Here is a 25,619-nt window from a genome sequence, read left to right on the forward strand (position 1 = left end):
AACAGAAGTCCTTTTCATTTTGTCATTCTAATTCTGAGTGCAAGTTTAAGTAACAGAAAAAAGCAATTAATAAATCTTTGAAGTCCAGTTGAAGTGTCTTTCCCAGCATCAGAGACACCTCTGCAGCTGATGAGTGACAGTGGGGTTGAAGCTGTCATATATTTAGTGTAGATGAATTGAAGTTGCAAGCATGCATTTAATGTTGGATAGGTTCTTTAGCCTAGAGGCATACAAGTCCTTAGACTACTGAAAGAATTGAAACAGTTGACAAATGATAATTTTGCTAAGAATCTCTGTAAATTTTGGTTGGAAACTATTAAGAATTCCAGTAATTAAAGTTTGTGTTGAAATGTATGGCTTTCTTTTCTTCCATTCACAATCTATGTAGATTCAGGAAAAGAAGCACAGTGGTGGAATCCTTGTCCAGTCTAGTTTCTAAACAGCCAGTGGATCAGTTGAGTGAAGGTAAGTAGTTAAATAATACAGTTAAAATAAAAAAAGTGAAAAAAGCTCAAAACTGCCCCTATTAATGTGTACAAATACGCTTAACTCTGTGACTTGACTAGTGTCCTACAGTAATAAACATACAAATGATGTGTATAATCTTTTCTAATTTGAATGCAAAGCTTCAGTGGAAAATTCATTCTAATTTTTTTTTTCTCTGAGCATGCATGAATTAAGAATTGAATGCCTTTCACAACACATTCATTATAGGACTGAAGGGAAATTTCCTTTTTTTGACTTAAGAGAGCTCCCAAAAGTTTAAGAACCATTGATGCGGAGGAGTACATCCTTGTCATTAGTTGCATTGGAATCTGAATATATTAACAAGTTTTGTGCTTGTCTGTTTTGCCTTAAGGTGTTTTGGGAAATGGTATCAGTACATTGTTCATGGCTCTGAAAATGCTGATCTCCTATTTCTGATTCAGGCAGAGTCAAGTATGCATTTTTTTCTAACCTGGCACAAGAATCCTCTTTAATACTTGGACACATCAAACTCACCACGTATGCACTGTACATACAGCAGCCTTGTGCATGTGGCTGGTCTTGCAGCATGGGTGCAGAGCAACTTGTGTCATGTGTGTTAAATCAAATGTACTTTAGTGCTGCATGAAGACAGAAAGTCTGCCTGGGGCTTTCAGTTTGTTAAGCATGACTTGGTGAAAACCTGTCCATAATGTCTCAGTGGATGTTGGAAAAGCCTGAACCTCCATGAGGGTCACTATTCATTTACAGAAATTTCTTGTAAGACATGGAAGGAGGCCTGAAAGGCCAAGTTGCTGTGGGCTGTTAAGCTTAGAATCAATGAAAAGGACAGGAGACCATCTACCAGAATGTCAAGTAGCTTTTGCCATAGACTGAGGACAGCTCTGACAATGTTTTGTCTGAGAAGAAGGGAAATAGAAGAATTCTGTTGGGATTTGCGTGTTATAGCTATTACTCAGCAGTTATTGAAATGGCAACAGCAGAATTTTGCGCTTTTTTTTCCTTTCTTTTCTTTTTCTTTCTTGTCTTGGCAGCATTTTGTTTGTTCCATTGACCCCAAGAAGACAATGTTGACAATGACTTCACTGATAGTAAATAACTTTTCTTTCTTATATAGAGGAAATGCATGCTGAAATCTGCTATGCTGAATGCTTATTGCAGAAAGCAGCTCTCACCTTTGTACAGGTAAAGTCAATTTCTCATTTTGTGTGACAGAGTAATAGAAATAGATTAGTACTTATAAAACATCATTCCAACAATAGATGTGATATTTAAAGCAAAACCTTTTGCTAGTGAATGTTATTTCATGGCAGTGATTGAAATCTTATGCTGCTCAGCCACTTCTCTCTGTTTGTATGAATAACCAAAGATGATACTCAGATACCAAGGCATTACCCTAAGGTATAAACATACCACCTTTTAAACATACCTGTTGTGTTATACAAGATGGTATGTTTAAATTATTTGCATCACATTGGACAGTGCCCAGTACCTGTATAAAAATATTTTCAAGTATGAGGAAATGTGTTGTTTGAAAGTGCAAGTAATTTTTTGCATGAATGGGTAGAACGCTTTCCAGCTAACAAAACTTCAGCTGATAGACACATATAATTTCCCGTTCAGTCTTGCTCTAGATCTATGTATGTGGTGTCAGGAATAATACAGTAATGAATGCTTATAAAATGGGCATGCTTAACTTTGCTGAGGTAACAATTCAGCTCACAAAAAGTTCTGATATTTTATACTGTGTGGTGCTAGTGATTTAGGTTGTGGTTCAGGGACTTCATACTATGGAGTTTTCAAATTCAATTTGAAATTTAATTCCTGAAAATAGGAGTTGTTAGTCATAGTTAGGGTATGTGAATGTTTGACGTTTATTTAATATAATTTAGATAATATTTTCCAGTATTAATTATAAGAAAGAAGTGAGGCATATAGATACTAAGGTCAGATTAAGTTCCTTTGGCAAATGCTTATGAACTACTTGATTTGGCCAGAAGTGTCAGGAAATACTATTAATGGAATGCTAGTCTTTCCTGTAACTGGCTTGCTCCTTTACTAACCAAGTGGAAGCAGCCCTCTTTATTTTTATTGGGTGTGTGGGGTCTATGTTAACCATGAAAATAATTTTGAAACAGTTGTTGATGGAGGTGAGTTAGGACAGTATAAAATAATAAAAAAACCCCTTAGATGTATATTTTCTCTGAAACACCACATCTGTATTGCTTTTAACTGTGATACCCCTCTCTGCTGATTGTTGTGCTGCCCCACATTGACTGACCATGATTCATGTTAGGATGATGATGATAACAAAAATGTAAATGCTCAGAGGGAAATAGAATTCTTTTACTGAAACACTTGTATTTGGGTGTTCAAACTTGCAGACAAGAGAGATGAGGTTTTTTGAAATGGTAATCTTAACCGATGCCAGAATTTCCTTTCGTTGATCCTTCTGAGGCCTTTTTTTTTGTTGCTTTTTAATTTCCACGTTGTATATACTGTTCCTAAGTATTTAAATTTGCATTTCTGAAGTGCCAGCACATGTTCCCCTTTTATGTGAATTCTAGGAGAAAAAAATTCATCCTGTGGACGGATGTCTTGCTTTCCAGGAATTTTGTTTTGATGGCAAATACATTTTGGGTTTGTTTTGGTTTTTCTATAGGTTAGTAAGCACATAAATTGAGTAATACAGGTAGTTACTTTTGATCAGCAGTGGAATTTCATCTGTTTAGGGGATTTTTGAGTTAGTCTGCCAGTTTCTGTGCACTTCCTTGTGTATGTCAGAATCGTCATTCCCAAATATTTGAAACGGTTCCTGCAACGCCATCTGGTGGAAAGCTTTCTTGGGTAATTTGTATACCTCGCAAATTCTGCTATAAGTAACACTTTAACTCTCTTTTTCACATCTCTCTTCAGTTTTAAAATTTGTTATGTGCACCAAAGAAATGTTACCCTGACAACTTAGGGCACATGTTAATGTCAGTCTTAGAGACACATCCAGTGACTGAAAAACATTTTTAGTGTTTCCTATGACATTAACCAATAAATAAATGTAAATGTAGCTGGAGGATTTCTATGTGTATGTTGTGTAATATGAATGCACAGTACTTTACAGTTAAATCTTTTTGTTCCAGGACGAAAATATGATCAACTTTATCAGAGGTGGCCTGAAAATCAGGACAAGTTACCAAATATACAAGTAAGCTATTAGAAAACACTTGACTTCAACATTAATATAAACAGTTGCAGTGGCATTAATGCCACCAAAATAAAAATTAATATTTTTGTATCAATCATAGTCACTTCTGTGTTGTTTCCCCTTTCCTCCTTTTCTTCTCCATCAAAAGGGAATGTCATCAGGTGCTACAGGCAACTCAGGGGAACAAAAGCAAAAATGAAACATACTGCCAGTTTGAAGGAGGAGTAAAACTTGGAATTGGAGCATTCAACTTGGTATGACTTCTTCCACAACAGAAAGGCCATTGGGTTGTTCTGTAGGACTGTATTTCTTTGTATATACATTACTGTAACTGATTTAACATTTACACATTTGTAAAATAGAGATACAGGGTTTGGAGGTTTTATGTGATATGAAACCAGCAGCAACTTCTGGCATGCATACTTTCTGGGATGTTTATTATGCAATGTTTCATTCTCTGGGAATAACTAATAGATGTATTTCTGAAATGAAAAAGTAGCTGCATTTACCTGTGTGTAGCAGGATTTTAAAAGATGCTTACGCTGTGGTTACAGAATGCCTAGAGTGACTGTTTAATTCTAACTCCCCCATGTATCCCATTCTTTTGCTCCAGTGACATACTCTAGATTCACATGGGTAATTATAGTTGGAAGAATGAACAGTAGTTTACTGCGTTTGTGCAAAAGAGAATTGCCTTTTCTTTACAATTTGCTACAGTTCCCTTTTCACATCTGTCATGGCAATGGTGAAAGTTGATTTCTGCCAGTGTGTTAATTTCTGTATCATTCTAGATTGGAGATGGCCAATTTTAAATATGGTCAGAAGAACTCAGGTCTATCTGCACCAGACTTTAAAATTCAAGTAACTGTGTTCATAAGTACTCTTACCTCTCCTATTCTTCACGGAGTCTTCTCAGTAGAAGGCTTAACAGAAAAAGTGTCTGATGGGCAAAATGTATTAGGGTGAATGGAGCTATATAAAAAACTGACCCTCAAGTTGATCTGCTTCTTAAAGCTCATTGAAAAGTTGGTTATGGTGTTGGTACATTTTCTGTTGTGTAGGATGTGGAGGATGCAGTTACAGAGGGAACAAAAATGCCTATAATAGAGGGCTAAAGGATGATAGCAACAGCTAGAATTTCTAAAACCACTATGCTCACTGATCTGCTGCTTCAGTGCTCCCACAGGAGGAACAAGTAGAATGTCTGTGAGACTCCCAGGAAAATGGAATAATGGTATAGGAAGATGGCAGTTATAGGTTGTAAGTAATAATAAAATAGATAAGACTACTGTTCCAAAAGACCCACAATTTTCAAGCAATTCTGACCAGCTGAATATAGAAACATCTGTCATTATCTGAAGAAGCACAGCTGAACTCTGTCTATTTTCATGCTGGATGGACATCAGAATTCTGAACATGCATGTTTACTTTCTAATTCTTTCATGTTTTAATTTTTTACTTATGTGTAATAAGTTTACTTATGTGCATTTAACATAATAGCTGGCCTTTTTTGGTTCAGATTTATAGCAATGTAACTTTTTTTTGAAGTGTGCATGTTTTTAATTATCTTTTTATTTTAAATGTATTTCAGATGCTGTCACTTTTGCCAGGAAGGATCCTTCGACTTTTAGAATTTATTGGATTTTCTGGCAATAGGGTATTTGATTTGATACTTGCTTTTTCAAATTAATTTTTTCTCAGATAAAATACTGGATGGATTTAATGCCATATATTCCACACTTGAATTATAATACCAACTGTTTATCAGTATTTTAGAGCTGTTAAAAAGATAAATAGGTTAGATGATGCAGGCATAGAAGCACATATGGTGATATACTACTCTTTAACATGCATTGGAAATCACCAGTTTATTTAAAATGAGATTTTGCCAATGCAATTTCCTTTCCTTTTGCTGATCCTTAAGTTGAGGATATCAGCTTTCTTTTCTTGTTGACATGGTCAGAAATTGACATTCCTCACCAGTAACTGAGGGAAGAATCCTATTTCTACATTTTTCTACCCAAAATCTGAGCCCATTTCTTTGGAAAAAAAATTCTGTATATCATGTGTCACCCTGGAATCTAGATACATCTTCCTCTTGTGGATGAGAAAAATATTTGTAACTTGTTTTTTAAGTAATTTTACAGCTCTTTAAAACTTTTTTCGATGCCCATAAGAAAAGAAAAACCCAAACTAAACTTAGGCAAAAAACTGTAATAAAGTAACCCACAGAACAGTACACAGTTTAACTTCAAGTTATTACTGCTACAGTCACCATATGGTCTTATTACTGTTAGATTGTCCACAATATGGCTCTCCTGCTGTAAAATTAGACTTCAGTAGAGACCTGTTTATTCAGTTTCTTCCCCTGAAAAACCTGGTTCTTGCTGAGGTTCTTCCAAAATACACGTTTTTCCATGACTGAAAATGCAGTAAAGGCTGAAAGAAAAAGAAATATCATCACAATTTTTTTGTGTGGTGCTTGAATTGTCCTATAATTCATCAAGTTGCTATGCAATAAAACTGATCTTTTAATATTTGTTTTGAGGCAAAATTATGTTTCTGGGGAGTCATTGCTTTTGATCAGGGAGGCTGTGAGCTCAACGCCACTCAAACAGTCAAGCTGTTATGTAATGGGTCTAAACAGAAACATAAATCTCATATATTAAGATCTGTTTAAGGCTCCATGAATCTGGATCTGTCTTTAGACATTGATGTATATCAGCAGAGGTAATATATTGGTCAGTGCCTCAAGGTAGTGGCTGACTTGATGGAAGAGAATTGAGGATAACCAGGGTTTTCAATGAAAGAATTCTCACACGAACAAGTAGCACTGGAACAGCTGGGAGAGTTTCCCACCAAACATAGGTTGAAGGGTGTTATTCTGAAAGGCTCATAGTCAGAACATAATGGAGAAAGGGTTGTAGACCTGTGTGTCTGCATGGTTCATGTGGTGTTCCCATTTCACCAGAGCACTGAAATGCATGATTTTATTAAGAGTTAGATTAGTCTTCTCCTTCCTGAGTGCTGTTAGCTGTGACAGAAGTGTTTTGGTAGAGGGTTGTGTTGGATTTGAGGTAAGTACTGAATTATTAAATAGTTACATCTGAAAGGAAAGCTGAATTTTGGTTAGCCAGAAAAAATTGGTAGTAACTCTGTATACTCATAGTTAATTCTGCATGTGTTTGTGATATTTCTTAGGAGTTGGGCCTCCACCAACTACGGGAAGGCGCATCTGGCAGCAGTTTGAGGGCCATTCTGTGTACTTTCACCCTGTTGGTTTATCATACTTACGTCTCCTTAATCCTTGGTGAGACCCACTGTGTAGCTTTTTAGTCGTGCTACACCTTATGATAGATATTGTGATATATTTTTATAACTGAGTTTCAAAATTGTGGCCAAATAGGAGTTTGCTGTATACTTAATTATGATTTAAGATTAATATCCATGACATAGATATGTCTGCAGAAACAGTGAGAGTAGATAGCATTATATTAGCATCTTGCTCCATTTTCACGGCTGTCTGAAAAGCAAAATATTGGAAAACATTATTAAGTTCAGAAAAATCATTATCCATAAATTAACAACAGATGCTGTAAAAACTATCTCCAGAAAAAAGCTATACAACCAGAATTAATTGCTGCTTTTGCCGTTTAGAGTTGGAAGTCATAATTAATTCTATATGCTTCTTTATGATATATTTTCACATTTTAATATTTGAGTATTTTAGTATTTGTCCCTCAGGCTCATCAGGAAATTAAGGAGAACTTCATTTCTTCCAGTATCACTCGTATTTCATTACTGAGTTCAAAATTAGGAAAAGAGGCAGCTGAGGAATGTTTTCCTATCTCGCTAAAGCAATTAAAGGGATTTTAAAATATAACTAGGATCAGTAATGGAGCAGCCTAAAAAAATATTTATATAATTCCAATTTGTTTCTACTTACAGACATTTAGTATTTTTAAATAACTTAGTATATTTGGGACAAGAATTTAATTTTATAGAAACAGAGTATGACCAAATAATTCTGAGTTCACGTAAAGCAGTCATCCATTGATCTGTCAAATACGATGTGAAAACAAAATCATAGTCCATGAAACTTGGATTCTTTTAAGTACATTGAGATTGGTTTGTAATGTTTTCTAGGTACAGGGGAAGGCAACCTTCAGGAAGCAGACAGTCTCCTCGAACCCTACCTCCAGAAATTCCCAAATGTGCGTATTTCTAATACATTTTATAACAGAAATGTATTTCCCTATGCTCAAACTCCTAACTGGTTATTTTATTCATGTCTTTTCAAGGGTTCCATTATTCTATTTTATGCTGCCAGAATAGATGTACTGAAAGGAAATTTTGAAAAGGTAAATCAGGTTTTCTTTCTAAGATTTTTGTTTAGTGTTTAGCCTAAGCACTAATTTAGGAGGAAAAATAATTAATTCATCTACATATCAGTTGGACTGATGAGTATGCTGTTATCTCTGTTCATATTTACTGTCAATGTTGATTCCAGCTGTCTCTCTAAGTGAGACTGAAAGGCAAGTTTATCTTATTTTACTTGTCAGGTATTTTCCAACTGTGTGCTAGGTAAGAACTTGTCCTGTAATTAGACACTGCTCTCACACGGAGCTGTAATTGAGACAGTTTTCATCATTCTTCCTTAACTGCTCACTCATAGGCACAACTGACGTTCCAAGACTGCATAGCAGCCCAGCAAGAGTGGAAACAGATTCATCATCTCTGTTACTGGGAACTGATGTGGTGCTACACCTTCCAGCAGGACTGGCTTCAAGCATATCGGTATGCAGACCTGCTCAGCAAAGAGAGCAGGTGGTCTAAGGTAAATAGGCAGGTGGACATTGTTGTGATATGCCAGTGGTCTCTACGGTTAAAGTTACTTTTCATTTCACACAACAAGTGTAATGTTTGCCTTCCTGAGAAACTCATAAACAAAGACACAATGGGACCAAAATATTTTTACTGGGTGCTTAAGAATGGCTTTTTATTTCATGTTTCAAAGCAGCAGAAGCATAAGCAGCAATGCTTTGGCCCCTCCAAAAATTGGTACTTACCTGGGTTGGGAGAAAGAAGAGGGATAGGAAAACTGCAAACTGTTCTCTCAAGTCAAGTTCTACCATTCACTAGTAAAATTTGGCTGAAGAAACTGTGTTTGGTGCTTATAAACACACACTCCTACTCAGCAGATGCTTTGTGGCACAAAATGAGAAAGGCTGCTGGGGACAGGATCTCACAAGAAAAGCTAGGCTATCAGATAAACTTTTCCCTGTAACAATGTTTTTCAGAGTATGAACCAAGCGCAATGTGCCAATGACCTTTTATGCATTATTATTATCTATTCCTCTATAGATTACTGTTTTATTGTCTTAATAAAAAAGGGTATACATCTAATTCTTGGCAAAAGAGGACGAGAATAGTATATTTAACATTAAGTGCAAGTATCTTTAATAGAATTACAGATTTTTTTCCTGCAAAACCGAGTTATTAAACTTTCCTTGAATCAGTACCCAGATATTTCTTTCTGTTTTTTTCAAGCATGTCTCTACATGTAATAGATCATATGATAACAGTAGAAAACTTTTAGATAAGTTAAGTAATTTAACCTCATCTCTTTGACAGTGGTTTGCATAATAAATTCTGCTGTTCTCTGCAGGAGATACCTTTAACTTTCTGACTAATATAAAATATTAATATAAATACATAAAAAATAAAATTACAGCATAAACTATGTGACAAAGGGAATACTGAACTTTTATAGTTATATCTGCCTGAGAATTATGGAAATACTTTGCTGTAGCAATTGGAGGGAGAGATTTCAGTCTTTAATGTATTGATGAAACAAAATTAGATGTGGTAATCTGTTGCTGTTTCTTTTTGAAATAGGCAATATATGTATTCCAGAAGGCAGCAATTCTGTGTATGCTTCCAGAGGATGATTTGAAGAGGACTGGTGAGGACATAGTGTCTTTATTCAGGTAAACTTTTATAAAGCAGCTGAACGTGCACTCTTTCTCCTCTTATGTCTTTATCTTGTTTATAACCATGATATGCCCCGTGTTTATAACCATAAACTTTCCATTTTTTCTCTTTGCCTTTAGCATTAGAATTGCTTTTATCAGCAAAGATATATCCTACACCTCTGGTCTTCATGGCGCAAAACAATTTAAAGATGTTATATTTCAGAGGAAAACAGTAAATCTTTCTAACTGAAATGAGATGAAAAAAAAAAACAATAAACAACTTATTTTTTCCCATTTTCCTTTCTTGTAGACAAGTGGATGGTCTAAAACAGAGAATTGCAGGAAAATCTATCCCGACTGAGAAGTTTGCAGTAAGGAAAGCTCGACGCTATGCATGTCCTCAGCCAGTGAAGCTGATCTTACCTGCCTTGGTATTTGTTCTTGCTTTGTTTTCATTCTTTTCAAGGAGAAAAGAAATCAGAATAGCTCATTGTACAGGGAAGGAATAATATTGTCAGGTATTATATGCTTGCATTTTAAATTTTTAAAGGACATACTGCATTAATGTGATGTGATTTTGGTGAAAAGTGTTAGGGACTGGATCATACTACCAACTAAGCAGCAGTCTGAAACAAGCGACTTATTTTTCATGTGAAAAATTCAGCATACAGAAAACTACATCCTTTAGGTTGGCAGGATTTTAGTCCTTGTCTCCTAGACTCATTAGGAAGTTGAAGAGTACTTTGGTACTTTCTTTTATTGATGAAAATGAAGAGTGGTGGTCAGTTTTTGTTGTGATTTTTTATTCCCCTTGTATTGAGTCTGATTAAAACATGCAGAAGTATTTCACAGTCTGTTTTTATGTGCACTTTTCATATGTGTATGCTAAAATGCATAATTTACCAACAACATGAAAAACCTAATTCAAGAAGAAATTTCTTACGTTAAAGTTCATTGATATAGAAAGAGGAGTCCAAAGAAAATTAATCCACAGGTTCTAAAATTAATTCTATATTAAATTCCATGTAGAGGACTAAGCAAAATTTGTCTTGGGCTTATACAGCAGAGTGCTTCTAAGTTGTGAGTATATATATTTGGTCTTGCTGTTGAATCAAGTATCTAATGTTGTAATTTAGGAATTTTTTCATCATGGACTGAGCATAACCAAACATCATGTATGGTTTATTTCAGTATGTATAAGTTAGACATGACTGCAGAATTGAAACAAATCTAGCATGATGTAGTTGATGATGTTAATAACACTGTTTCAGATTTTGATACAACAAGATTTTTTTCTCGGTCTGAAAAGGTACATATTTACAGTATAAATGCAAGTGGAAATACTTCACCATTGTATTGTATCAGCTTCAGAATGACATTAGGCTTCATATTTCAGAGGTGTAATTTCAATTATGGTAGAACAAGTGTACTCTAGTTTGTAATGACTGAGTAAAGCTCTTGGCAAAGTTACTTGTTAGCGTTGTTGGTTAGCATCCTTGTTGGTTAATGCATTGTCCTCAAGTTTTACAATGTGATGCTGTATCAAAACAAGATTTTTGCTTACTGTTGTACTGAGGCATCTGGGAGGGCATGTTTCCAAGATTTGCCTTGTTTTTTTTTCCAGCAAAATTTTGTAGAAATGATACTCAAATAATGGATATGCCTGCCAGAATCACATTTTTATCTAGAAAGTTGTATCTACTTGCAGTTTTGCTGTTGATTAGAGTGTATATATATATATATATAAAAACACCAGAGCATGTTTTTGGGTGCATACTTACATAAGTATACTGTATATACAAGCACACACTCAAATGCACTTCAAATTTATGTATCATCCTTTAGACAGATACTACTTTTAGCTCCTTCTTTAGTTTAGGCAGCAGAGGCCACAAGTTGAATATAATGCATCCAGTTTTGCTGATGTGTTATATGAGTGATGGTAAACTGTCCTGATAAAATCTGTTCAGTTTAATTTCTGAATATCTGTGAAAATATATCATAGTAGAATCCATTAAAAAGGCATCAAAACACTGAAATCTTAAAAACCTATATGTTAACTTCTCAACACACGTTCAATGTAATTTTTCCTTTCCTATTCATAGATATGTTGTACCAAAACAAACTTTGGTAGTGTACTCAAAAATGTTCCACAGCAGCCTTTTCAGAGGCACTCTTTAGTTAAATATTTATGCACTTCCTTGAGTTTTTCTCACCTTTTTGTTTTGGTTGGTAATTGGTTTTGTTTTTTTTTTTTTTGATCAGGAAATGATGTATGTCTGGAATGGATTTGCAGTTGTGGGCAAAAGAGCAGACCTCACTGATAACTTACTGGTAACAATTGAAAAAGAAGAAACCGCTCTACAAAATGAAACTAGTAAGTGATCAATTAAGATGGAATGAATACTCTTGTAAGGAATGCTGATACTTTTCTATGCTTTTGTCTTCTGATATTCTGCGAGGTGAATGTTGCTTTGACAATGATTTAATTAAGTCTAAGTATGGAAATTTTGTAGCCTCATGAAAGTTAGGAGTGGTTCTTCTATACGTTCTTTATGTAGTGTGATTGATGCTGCAGACGAATACAGAAAACTCAGGGAGATGATGTTATTAGTTACAGAACACGACTGGTCTAGGTTAGTTTTTCTTGTCTTTGAGAGTGTTCTTGGACCATAATCTGCTAATGTCTTAAATGTCTGAAATCTGCTAATGTCTTAAATGTCAGAAAATGTCTTTTTCTTAACCAATTTATATCATGCTTTATTGCATAGGACACATGCTGCATAGAATATGGCAAAGTATAAAAGATACGATGAAGTGCTATGCATGAATGATCTTTTTTGGTTTACTTTCTGGCAAAATAAAACATGTTTGCTAGTTGTAAAATGAAACATACTTAACAAATAGACTTTGACCGTGGTTTTACATCTTGGAGTAATTTTTAGAGAATCAGCCCATAATTTACTCCTAAAAGAATTAAATTCATTTATTATAACTGGTTTACTGCACAAGTACTTGATTTTTATAATATTTTTTCATGGTGGTTCTTTCACCTTTAAAGTGAATTTTTGGGGAGAATTCTCTTTTGAGTTTTTCTAGAATTAAATATTTAGCATGTGAAACTTTTAAAATTATAATTAACTAAAATAATTTCTATTGAATCCAGATTCTAGTTACACTTACGAACAATTTAGCAGTGGTTAAAACAGCACTTCTGAAACATAATATGTATCTAAGTATGATTTACAGTGTAAATTGACACGATGCATAAGAAATTATACAGGGACATGCAAGAAATATATAATGGTCAAATCTGGATGATATAATAAACCAAATGAGAGTAACCTGTATGGCCATGTTTGAAATGAGTTTCTTTATTTTCTATGTTGCCCTTCACTTTTCTGCAGAATCAGTAGCATGCCTCTTAAATCTCAAGCATTTTCCTTTTTTCTTGTTGTTGTATTAAAACAAAAGTGTAGCGATATGCAAGATATTTGCAAATAAACTAATTCCTGTGAGCTCCACAATCAGGGCTTTGGCAGAACCTGTTGGAAATCCAGTGCTGTATTGTGCAGAGATTTGTACTAGAAATGCTCATCAGTTATAACAGTGAAGTAAATTTCCTATTGAATCACTGAGTAAAGACATATAAGGTACCAAAATTAAAGCAATGGAATAAAAGCACTCTGTTTTATTTACGGAAATTCAATGTTTGCAAATAGAATATAGTCTGAAAGTGCATATAATTTCTGTGTTGTTTTTTTGGTAATAACTTCAGTTACATATAATTTTATTCTGGACATCACATATGTGATTTTGATCTGCTTTTAAAGATACAGAATCGGTGAAAATAAAGACTTTGATTATCAGAGTTGCTGCTGCATCCCTACAAAAAAACGAGATTAAGGCTGCAAGCAGAGTGTAAGAAGGTTACAATGTAATTTTAAGAGACAGTTTTTAGTGGTAGTAATATCAAAGGATTGCAAAAGTGCTGTGAAAAAAGGGTGTTAATTATACATAAAGGACACATAGGAATTGAGACTTAATAGAACTGTTTTTATTTCATTTGCTTCATATGAACAGGCACAGCATGGAATCTCTCAAGGACTGAATGAGATGATAGAAGAAACAAATGGAAGACATTAGAGATGGGGTTTTTATTTTTTTTTTCCCAAAAGGATTTCTGGGAATCTTTTTAATTTAATTTCCAATATATAAAAAAAGAATATTTGACTTCAAGAAAAAATAATTTTTGTTTGTTTTTTTGTCCTGGTAATGTTACTTCCTTTGGTGTAGACCACTGCAGGTGCAAAGATGGTTGTCCCACATTTATTGCAAGGTTATCTGTATTAAATTGGCCTGTGCATTTGTAGTTTGTGCATTTAGTGTTAATGTTTTGGCATAATAGCCTTTATTCTTTTGGGAAATAAAAGTACTAGTTGAAGTTGGTAAAGACTGGCAAGCCTTTACTGACATCAGTGCATGCCTCCAGTAATTTAAATGATTGAGTCCTTCAGGAGACAGTCACAGAATCCAGTACGTTAGCCTAGCAAAAAACAGGCTAGAGAGAATGCAAAGTACTCATGCGCTGCACTTCTACTATCACTAAAAGCACAGTCTGTCAGTTACAATCTATCAAGACTTTCTGGGTTTAAACACAGACAGAAATAAGGCTGAACATGGTGGCAAAGCACTTTGCTGAATCCTAAAATGCGTTTGTCTTGCATGTTTCAGAACTGTTTACGTAGGATTTCTTTGGCAGACTATTAAGGAAAAAATTAATGTGACCTTAGAGAGCTGGTAATTAGTTGTAAACAACATGATCTGAAGGGAGAGTGTTTTGCTTCCTGAATTGTTAATGTATGTGGTGCCATCTGTCTATCCATATGTGTTTTCCTTCCTTTCTTTTCCTTCCTTGTACCCAGCAAATGCTACAAACTAAGGGAACTAAAAAGGATCACACTTGTTAAGTAAATTTTGAATTGAATCAATTACCCTCTTTCATCTGGTATTTTTAGTCCTATTGAACATAAAACTTTCATTATAGTTTTTTAAATATTATACACTACTACTTATTTTCAAATATTTTTCAAATATTATACACTACTACTGAGGTTTCTCAAACATTAGAGATGATGAAAACACTAGGAAACATGCTTTCTTGAATTTGTACTGCAAAATGATGCTTCTGAAGTGTTCTGTTAGAGAGTCGTGGTGTGGTTTAACAGGTTTTTTATGCTACTTATGCTTCTGGAGGTCTGCCAGTGCTCTGTAGCAGGGAAGCTGTTAAGATAATATGATGGTTTCTGTCTCACTGTAGTTTTAGCTATTGCAAGTAAGAAATCGTTAATTAATGACTGTTTATGTAATGTAAGTTATTTAATTAATGACTGTTTAATCTTCAGTTAATGATGTTTATGCCTATTTGTTGGATGTTTCAATTCCTTCTTATTTCTTCTTTGCCTGTCTTGTAAGAAAAAGATTTAGATGTCATGGACACATCTACTTTAGTAGACAGTATTTTAAGTCATGCCTGAAGGTTATGTACATTTTGAAATTTAGAATATATGAAATAACATCCTATGTCTGAATACATATTCCCTGTTGAAAATCAAATTTTTCTTTTCATGATGTCTTCAAATTGTTTGACATATCTCTCTTTTGCTGTTAGATCACAATGAATACTATGTGGACGATATGTGCATGTTGCAGCTACTGAAAGGCCTTTGTCTGAAAAACTTGGGAAGACTGATGCAAGCTGAACTGTGTTTCAGCAAAGTAATTCAAAGGTAAAAAAATAACAGAAATAGATTTTATAGCTCTTGGTGACATTTTTGATATTCCTGTTGCAGCTGTCATGTTAGAATTTTGACTAATTAAACATTGTGTTAAGGACCTGGAATTAAAATACATCTGAAAGTAATTAGAAAACCAGAAAACTGCTGGTATTTTTCTGTAACAATTTAACATTTACTATAGCTTTATATATGTGGTGTTTGAGGCTAAATAAATCTAACTGGTAGGTAACATACCCAAATACATTTGTAATTGTATTTGCAGAGCTACCTTTATAAGGACAATTCAGATAGGTGTCCTGTTTGTTTTGTTTATTTTTTTTTACTCAGTATTTAGTACTTCAGTAGTTAAAGCTCCTCCATGTAGATGAGAAGTTGTTACATATTTCAGCTGAAGACTGGTTTCTCCTGTGTTACAGATTTTCAGGTGTCAAGCTCCATATCAGCTGTAATAGCTTTTCTTTATAAAACACGAGTCAGGTACTGGTTGTAGTTGAAAACTTCTTACAAGATTTTAGGTATTTGGACTGAAGAAGCATACTTACATGTGCAATGTTTCTAACAAGTGATTTAGAAAAATTAATAATTGATAATAAAATTGGTTATTGAGAATTATGTGTGTTTTAGTTCTCTTGCCATCTTGTTTTCTCTTACCATTTCTAAGATCCCATGTGAGTTTACTCAAGCACATTGCAAGTTACAGGGCAGAGGGGTTTGATTCATTACAAGTTAAAGGAACACCATTTCTGAAACATCTTTTTCCAAAGGTAGTTGGCAGCAAGCAGGCTTTTATAGCTGAGAGATCTTAAAAAAATCTAAAGACAGCAGTTCTTCATAAACTGTATGTTTTGCATGGGTAAGAGTAAAAGTTTGCTGGTGCATGGATTACCTACATTTTGTTCAATTTTATTTTCTACATGTTTAGGGCTGCTTTGGTGCTTTAAGACTGTTTATCAATGTGTACAGAATTAACCAGTAAAAAAGGCTTCAGAATGTTTTTTCTGGATATGTGCTGTTACAGGCAGTGATTTTTCTGGCTATGTGCTGTTATAGGCAGTCACTGCTTTTAAACTTCTAACTAGTCACTCAAGACAGGGTTGCAAGTAACCATTTCTGTATTTTTATGGTATTCTAGTGAGAAGCAAATAAAATATGACAGTTACTTGGTGCCATTCACGCTGTATGAATTGGGTCTTCTGTACAAACAACAGGATGAGAGAGAAAAAGCAATAAGATACATAGAAACTGCAAAGTAAGTGGATTTTATCATTTTGTAAATCAAGAATAACTGTATATTTGAAGCAATGAGGACACTTGTTTTTTCTTCCTGACAGCTTCTTTGCAAAATCCAAGTAATTATAAATCTCTGTTCTTGATTTGCAGGACTTGTCCAATATAGTTGAATTTTGCAGTTAAGACACTGTATGAAGGAAAAATGTTTCCTTTTGTATGGGCTGAGGGTCCACTGCATGCATGGGATGAAGCTGGAGAGTCCAGGGAAGGGATATGTACTATTCTGTCCCAGAGGGCAGCTGTGGGAATTAAATCAGTTGCACTAAAGGTGTCCATAAGAGAAGGTCAAAAGCTAGTACACCAGTCTGACCACACCCCTTTTTCCTTTCACATTGTGTTGTAGAAGACCAGTTGAGAGTTTAATTTACTGTAGAGGAGCATATTTGCATCATCTGTAGATTGTAGTATAACACAGAATGTGCCTTGTCTTTATAGGGAAGTTGCCCAGTCTTGTAATAGTGTCCCCTCATGGGGTTTTGTTTGTTTGTTTTGGGGTAATGGGATTTACAGAATACAATTTATGATGTTTACTACTCTGGCTGAATTGTGTTCTGAGTTGAAGCATACATTTTCTACTAACACCTGTTGTATTTTCTGTAGTATTTTGGCTTGTCTCTTCACAGCAAATTTCAGTAATTGGGAGGGCTGTTAAAGGATCAAAATAAAAGAAAGATGCTAAGACACAGGTTCAGTTTATCAGGACATTAATTTTAGTACTGGTCTAAGTTTTCTTTGCTCAATTTGTGGATGTAGTTTTAAATGTCTCATAACTCATCTGTGTGTCAGTTTCTGCTTCGTGTTGAAGGAATAAAGACACCTTACAAACATATGAAGTATAAATAATTCAGTCCAAAAATCTTTTTCTTAAAAAAATTGTCTTTTTTGCAGAAACAACTACAAGGAATACTCTATGGAGTCCAGGTTGCACTTCAGAATTCATGCAGCACTTGACAGCTTGAAGGTGTCACCTGCTTCTACACCTTGAATGAGGAGGGATGCTTTTCATGCACACAATAAATAGCCTACAAAGTCTTTTTTCAATATTTTTTTAATCATAGAGAAGAACATAACGATTGTTTTCTGTCACTTCTGATTTGATGTATGTAATTCTTTTAGACTTTTCTGTATAGCGCATATACTGTATCTATGTGCTGTTTTAAAGAAGACCTTATATTTTGTTGATAAAAATAATTTAATATTTGACTTGAATGGGGGATATTTTTAAAAAAAATGGTGATGGTGCAATAAAATTTAATGAAAATACTTTATTTTTTTTTAATATGAGAACAGATGCAGGTTATGCAGTGGAACTGGTGATAATTTCTGTATTTTATGAAAGTTTTATTTTCTGCAGTACACTTAAGACATTTTTCCCTCTGGAACAAAAATGCAATGTCTGCAGATAACCTTAACCATGTTTTTTGGTGTACCATATTCTGAAATTTGTGTTCCAGAGGAAAGAATTAGTGATTTTTAACTTAAATTTCATTTTGGGAACAAAATTAACCTGTCTGAAGTGCAATATTTCTGCTCTGTCAGATGAATCTAAGGAGGGCTTCAGATGAAGCTAAGCAGGGCTACAGTTACAATGTCTCTGCAGGTCTGTTTCAGTCAAAAGAAGGGCATACAGGGGATATTTTTCACTTGTAGAAAAGCAGAGCTACAAAGGGCATTATGTCCTTGTTCTAAAGTAGAATCAGCAGTCTTAAGTTGATCCTGACAGATTCATTTCACCTGTTTAAGAAAAGAAAAAAAACCAAAGCACTGAGAAAGTAATTTTCTAAGTTACACAGGATGGTCTTTCCCAGCGAGAAAAGATGGAGAAATTTTGCCTGATGTCTACCCCAAATAGTTCTTGACACAAATGAAACTGATTGTTTCCCAGCTTCCCTGTTGTGGATCTGGAGAAAGTACTGTTCTTTCCCTTTTTTAAGCAATCATTTAGTATTTGTAGATTAGCACGCTGGTTGGTATTCTCTGTTTTTGGATCCCAACCAAAGTAAATAAAATATTGGTGGATTTATGTATTTTCCTAATAATGAGTTAGAATTCATATTAACAGAAGTTGATTTGCATCAAAAAGTGAATCCAGTTTTAAACTTGCCATTAAGAAAATATGCATATTCTAGTCTAATTTCTACCAAAAATGCGCAGTAAAATTGAGATGCTTATAAGTGTATTTTTCTTGTCATGCTTATATGCAATCAGCACTATTAAATAGAATTTTCCATTTCCCTATGAATTTCTTATAGATACACACATCCTACCTGTCTGTTCTTAAAAATAAAAATGCATTTTTTTAAATTTACATATACACCCAGGAACTCTTCTTTCACTAGCTATTGCAAAACTTGCCATTTCCGTATTTTATCCATGTTCAGTATATTTACTTCTGTGCAGTAAATTCATAATACCTAATTATGAATTACATAATTACATAATTCATGTATGTAATTTGCTGCCCTTAACTACCACCCAAGCAAAATCAGGATGAAAGAAATAGGTGAAAACTGTGTCCTTAGTAAATAAATAACTGAAGTTTCTAATTAAACAGTAATATCATTTAAATGCTATAGCACTTCTCCTCAGGTTACTGAGAACACAGCTTTCTTCTATGACTTATACATATAATAAATTTATAATAACTTATACATTTAATTGCTTATAATTCTGTAATAGAGTGGTATATTTACAGGAGAAGTAAGAGTATAAAAATATTAGCTAAATAAACATAATGGGTCTTTCAAAATGGAAACCTGATCCAAAGTGTTTCTTTGTTGAATTTGTGCCTACTGTAAATGTGTAACTTAAGTTATTGTGTAAAATTATGCACATGTAAGTTTGACACTTAAATACCCAAGACACTGAATTACTGATAAAATATGCATGTTTATTTTCAAATGTATTCAATTGACTGTAGCTAAAACTCAAAACAGAGATTAGCATATGCTGTCGAATGACTTCTCTAAAGATTTATCCATTCTTATATATATCTGATTGTAAACTGTAGTGAGCATAAACTCATATATTTTCAGAAAATACTTTTAATGTATCTGTGGGCATTGTTTGTTCAGTCTAGGATTATTTTGGTTTAATCTGATTATTGGATTAGGATCTGCTTCATTTTTCTGTAGAAGGTGATGGGAACAATTGCCAGTAAAACTTCTGTAATTTGTGTTCCAAGCAGTACTTCGGTTTATATAATTGGGACTACAGATTCTCAGGGCGGAGCGTGATGTAGTCTCTGTTGTCTTGTTTTTGAGGGGAGTGTCTTACAGCTAATATTTAGGGATGATTTGAGATAGAAATTAAAATTCACAAAAAATGAACAATTATCTTCCTTAGAAACTGATTTTTTCAAAGTTTAGAAAGCTTCAAGAAGCTGTGTACTTTTTTCCATGGGTGATGTTACTGACTGAAGAGAGAGTAAAAAGAAATATTTTATTCAGTTCAGCCTTCCAAAGGTAATATTAGTTCTGTTGTATGTTGTACTGTGTTTCTTTTGGGATCAGCCTTTTTTGCACTACTGCAGAGGACAGGCTCATCCACACAAATTTGCAGTACCCTCCATATTGTTTTGAGGACCCATTATTAAGTATTTAGAGCTTGCTTCTTTTTTGTGCTGCTGTTCCAGACTTTGCTAGAAAGATTGACTGTACAGAATTCTTACTTTAAGCTTTATTCTGAACATTTTTTTTCAAGTTATTAACAGTGGACATACAAATGTGTGAGAGTGATTTATAACCCTTCAGTTAAGGTAGGTCTCCACAGAGCTGCAAGAGATGCTTAGTTTTCCAAATGCTTCAGAAAAGTGCACGTATCCTTGACACAATACTGTGATGCAGTATTATTTAGGACATTACACCTGAGTTAACTGATTTCTGTCTAAGAGTCAGACAAAGGGTCTGTGGCTTTTTTAAAATATTTTTTTTATCTGTTGTATTCTGTACTGGGCCTTAAATACAGCTCTTAGTCTTAACTGCTGTTTATAATATTCACCGCACATGCTCATCTTCCACAGGAATTTTGAATATTGTGCTGAGACTTAATTAAGCAAAGCTGATAATTTACCTATGATGATATAGCCTCTCTTGATAATAGTAGGAATTACAATATATACAAGAGCAAATTTAAGTTGTTAGTTTAAGTAAGAAAGGCTGAGCTTACATTATGACAAAAAGTCATTTAGTTCTTTCTTATAATAGATGTTTTGGGTTTTTTTTTAATAAGCAATAATAAATTAGCCTGGTTATAGGACAAAGCTTCTCTTTGATTAAGAATTGCCTACTTAGAAACTATTACAAAAAACTTTGTCTGTGCAAATCAATCAAATGTTTAATCTGTTGAAAGATCATTGTACTATGGTTTGTAAGTCTTTATTCATCAGAATAAAGAATAAATTTCTGTTTTTAACAGAAAGTGGAAGTGATATGTTAGAAGAAAGCTGAAGCAAGATTGTTATATATCTGTTCTAATACATATGGGGTAGCAGCTGTATGTAGCACTTTATGGCCAGAGAAATGTATAATAATCAGATCTTAGTAAGTTTGTAAAACATCTTGCAAAGTAATGTCTAAAACAAGTAATTTCTTGTAACAAATTCAACTTAGACTTTGCACTTATTTTATTACTAATCCTAATGTTTCATGTCTTTTGTTTCTGTATATTCTTACACTGCCTAGTGGAACAAAGAATGTTTATATTTGCCCTGGTGCTGCAGTCTCTTTGCTTCTAATCTACTGAGGTTTGCACATGTTCTTATCTGGTACTTGATGAATAAACGATGAGGGCAGAAAAACAGAAAATGAGGAATGAAGTGTGTTCTGGTTTAAAGAGCATATAAAAGTGTTCATTGTGATGGACTAGAATGGATTTACACTTCAGAGGAATAAATCACATCTGCTTGTGCTACCAAGTGCTGAATTTGCACTGTATTCTGTTTGTACATCAAGAACCTACAGCTAAGATTTACCAAGGCATTATAATCAAAAAAAGCCTGATCTCTAGTTTATAAATGCAACCTTAAGTGTAGAGCTCTTATACAACCTGTCCAGACTGAGAGGTTGTACAAAGCTGTTAAAGTCAATTGAGTAAATAAAGGATCCTTTGAATGTAGATAGCAAATGTAAAATAAGCTGTGGGGTTTCTTGATTTTTTGGGGGGCATTTGTGGTGCTACTTGTGTTTAGGAATTTTTGTGTTTTGGGTTTTGGTTTGTTTTTTTCCTTAATCTGGTAATAAATGCTGTAAGACAGCTTCATGAAGAAACAGTGTGGCTCTTAACTTTACAATAGGTAGAAGAGTACCTTTCTGGAAAATAAAAGTCAAGAGTTCAATGTTGGCATAACAAATTTAATGCTTAGTGATTGCAAGACTAAATACTTTACTTTTTGTAGTAGTGTAAGCATGTACTTCCAGTCTGTAGAGGAGCATAAATCAACTAGTAATCCCAGGTAGGAACATCTTCCTAGATCTAAAGAGAGAACTCTTCAAACACATAAGCAATAGGAGATGTTTCTGTTTTCTGAGTCAGGTCTTCTGTTCCAGGAAAATTACAGTAGTTGAGATTCAATATCTGTGCCATTGAAGCATGGAAAATACTTAGTGTTCATGTCATATGACTCTGGGAAAAGTTACGGTTTTACTAAAATCCTGTCTGAGAGGTTAATGGCCTTATCTGCTTGAGCATGTAAATGTGGACCTCAAAACTCAATATTCTTACTGTACAGTGGATGTAAGAGTATATAAGGATAATTTTATTGACATGCTTAAATGGCATGTCAGTATTTACAGTCAGTAGAGTGATCTGTAAAATCAGGTTAATGCTAATTATATAGCTTATGTTAGGCATAACTTGTTCCCAGAGCATTAGTGATCTTCACAACTAGGCTTGGCTGTAGAAAAGAAGGCAGTATGAATTTAAGTATGATTTTATTTTCATTACAGTTTTGCTCAAGGTTGTGGAAATTACATCTAGGCAAAACACATTGTCTACATATACTCAGGTGCAGATATAAAACTTTCATTTGTAGCACCCCACCCCCAACCTTGATTAAATTGTTTCTCTTTTAAGAGAGGTTCTGTGTTGCATGCATGAATGATCTTATGTAAGCAGTGTTCTACAAAGGAATCTAGCTGTAGTTAAAAATTTCATATGGTGTAGAATATGCATGCTCAAGCTTTACTTGGAAAAGATGCGTGGCTCAAATCTCCAAATTCTGGTTGTACCAGTAAAGTTGCTTCAAATCCATCTGTATTAGTTTTTAAACAGGAGCATTGAAAACTTGTTGCTGACAATGAAAAGAGGGTCAGATGTTCCTTCACCTACTATTAATTAGTTTTACCCTTTGAAGAAAGTTTAGACTTTTTTTTTCTATAGTATGCATAAAATTAAAGATCAGTTTATTTTCACAATGCAAATGGAAAGTATTCCTCCTGTTGTTTACATTAATTTTATTAGACTGTTCATATGCTGTGGAAACAACTTACTTCCTTTATTGCAAGTAATAATATTAATAACACTGTAATAATTGTGTCTGCTTCATAATGAATTTTTGGTGTGGAAGCTGCTTTAAATAGATTTTTGTGATTTGAAAGAGTGGCCATAGAAGATGAACAGTTACATCAGGATGATACTTTAAATGCAGTGTATTCTGGAGGCCTATGAGAATACATCTAATGAATATCAGATTACAGGCTATTTTTTCTACAAGCTGAGATTTTAATAGTTTAGGCAGAAAAAAAACCAAACAAAAAACCAACACCAAAAAAGAAAACAAAAAACAAACAAACAAAAAAAAAAAACTTTGCCTGAAAAATAAAACCTGCAACCCAAAACACTGTATGCTGTTGAGTAATAACAGTTCTTCTTATTGAACAAGTCTTTTGAGGAAATCTGTGAAAGTTTTGGTACTGGGTTCACTGCAAAATTGAATTCAAATTTTACTGAGTGACATTGGCAGAACAAAAAATGGAATTCTGGCTTCTGAAATAAGCAGTTTAATTTTCTTCAGGAATCTTACCTATGCAACTAAATATGATTAGGTCAACCAGTCTGAATATCCTCTAATGTGTCATCTGGAAATTTTATCCTGGTAGACTTTGGAAACTGTTACATCCCCAGTATTTCTGTTGAATGAAACCCCAGAGAGAATTTGTCAGCATCTGTTTTCCTTCTGGAGAATTCTGCAGCTGAAAAAGGAGCTTTCCTTTAATTTTTTTTTTCCTTGAATTTTTTACTGCTTTCCTAGGACAGCAAAGTTGGATTCCTATTCTCACCTCTTTGCTAAACTGTCTGAAATTGGTAGGAGTCTTCAAATAAAAATCTTGTTTTTCACAAATGTCTAACTCCTGGAATAATGTGCAGCTGAGATACCTGCTTGTCTTTGCTGGCTGTAGCACTTGCCCCCACTCAGATGGGAAAGAGGATACCCACTAGGAAAGGGAGAAAATGCAAGAGAAATTCATGTGTGATGGATAAGGATATGTTGGGTAGGAGTTTCTGTGGCGCATGAACAATTGATGTCATATTAGACTGTGGGACCAAATAGAATAATATGAAATGTTATCACAAGGATTGACAGAAACGTGTCTAGAAAGAGAAATTATAGTGCAGAGTACTCACTTGCTAACTAAATGGAGGCAATGTAATCCAGAGGTGGTGGTGTCCTAAACAAATTAAAATCAAAAAACCCACAAACAAAAACCAAAAAGAAAACCAAACCAACGAACCAAAAACCCCCAGACTGCTCACTTTGCAACAGGGAGGACCTGCCGGGGTGTTACACAATTTCAGAAATAGCTTCTCCATCTGGAAGTTCTTAGTTACAATGTTGTTTTTGTAGCATGGCTATGACAATAAAATGAAAAATTATAACAACTGTATTGTTAACTATTATAATCAAAAGCATTGCTTGTCAGAAAATAGATCAGTGTAGCTGGAGGCTCTGTCTCCTAGCTATTTCTTAGGGAACATTGAAGGAACACTTAAACTGTCCTAACTAAGATTGGCAGCTGCTGCCCAAATTGTGTGGTAGAAGCCTGGCTCAGTAGCCCTGCTGGATCTCACAGAAGACTCTGCATTGTAACTCCTAATCTGTATGTGCCAAACAATGCACCATTTTCTACCCAGTGTGTCCATATGGATTTCCGTGTGCTTGGTGCAACATGTCTGATCCTGTGCTGTCAGTCAGGCCCTAAGAAACAATATACCATCATCCAAGGCTTGCTTATATTGGATTGACTCCAACAGTGTTTGTGGAAACAGGTGTTTATTAACAATCATGATACTGTGTCTGAGCTTTTTAGGGGCCAAATTAGAACTGTTTTCAGGACCAAATTAAAGTCTCAGACTTGCATTTCGATTCCTTCAAAACCACTAAAATTTGCTCTCATAGATGCGAGAAAGGCATGTATGTTCTAAACAAAGTAAGATAAAACAGCAGTGCAAATAGTGTTCATTGTTTCTTATTTATTTACAACGTGAAGTTACCTTACTAGTAGCTGACCATGAACATATGCGGCATAAAATCCCTCTTTTTTGAGACTTGAGGCACAAGTTTGAGCACTATGCAATTCAATCCAACCAGAATGCACAGAGGATAGAAATATTTGGCAGGAAAATAATTGTTACAAAACAAAATTTTGTTTGCTCAATCTTATTTTGTAGGCATCTTGTCCATATTCTGTACCTAACAGGTCCTTCATCACTTGTAGATTTCACCCTCCTTTTGTGACTGGGTTCAGATCTGGAAAAGAGAAGCTGGGAGGGGTGGTGATCTTGCTCAAAGAAAATTTCCTGCTCCCCTGCCCCACTGCCTTTGCCCACCCTTAGCAGGACCTAGTTTATCTTGTCTCTCTTCTCCCAGCTCTC

The 25,619-nt window shown here is 34.5% G+C and overlaps 1 protein-coding gene across 11 annotated transcripts in view; it reads left to right on the plus strand.

Moving 5' to 3' along the window:
• The window catches only part of TTC39B (tetratricopeptide repeat domain 39B), a 74,627-nt gene extending 52,612 nt beyond the window's left edge, over positions 1-22,015 (plus strand). For all 11 annotated transcript variants that reach the window (XM_021525530.4, XM_085565996.1, XM_085566000.1 and 8 more), the window contains 15 exons: positions 389-465; positions 1,604-1,671; positions 3,621-3,685; positions 3,834-3,939; positions 5,277-5,342; positions 6,887-6,995; positions 7,832-7,899; positions 7,987-8,046; positions 8,361-8,522; positions 9,584-9,675; positions 9,971-10,091; positions 11,926-12,037; positions 15,332-15,449; positions 16,591-16,707; positions 17,637-22,015. In XM_021525530.4, the coding sequence (XP_021381205.3) occupies positions 389-465; positions 1,604-1,671; positions 3,621-3,685; positions 3,834-3,939; positions 5,277-5,342; positions 6,887-6,995; positions 7,832-7,899; positions 7,987-8,046; positions 8,361-8,522; positions 9,584-9,675; positions 9,971-10,091; positions 11,926-12,037; positions 15,332-15,449; positions 16,591-16,707; positions 17,637-17,733 (1,438 nt within the window). In that variant the 3' untranslated portion in view covers positions 17,734-22,015. The remainder of the gene's footprint in view (positions 1-388; positions 466-1,603; positions 1,672-3,620; positions 3,686-3,833; positions 3,940-5,276; positions 5,343-6,886; positions 6,996-7,831; positions 7,900-7,986; positions 8,047-8,360; positions 8,523-9,583; positions 9,676-9,970; positions 10,092-11,925; positions 12,038-15,331; positions 15,450-16,590; positions 16,708-17,636) is intronic.
• The last annotated feature ends 3,604 nt before the right edge of the window (positions 22,016-25,619 follow it).

The sequence above is a fragment of the Lonchura striata genome, chromosome Z (genome assembly GCF_050655825.1).
Source record: "Lonchura striata isolate lonStrDom1 chromosome Z, ASM5065582v1, whole genome shotgun sequence".
NCBI classification, from domain to species: Eukaryota; Metazoa; Chordata; class Aves; order Passeriformes; family Estrildidae; genus Lonchura; species Lonchura striata.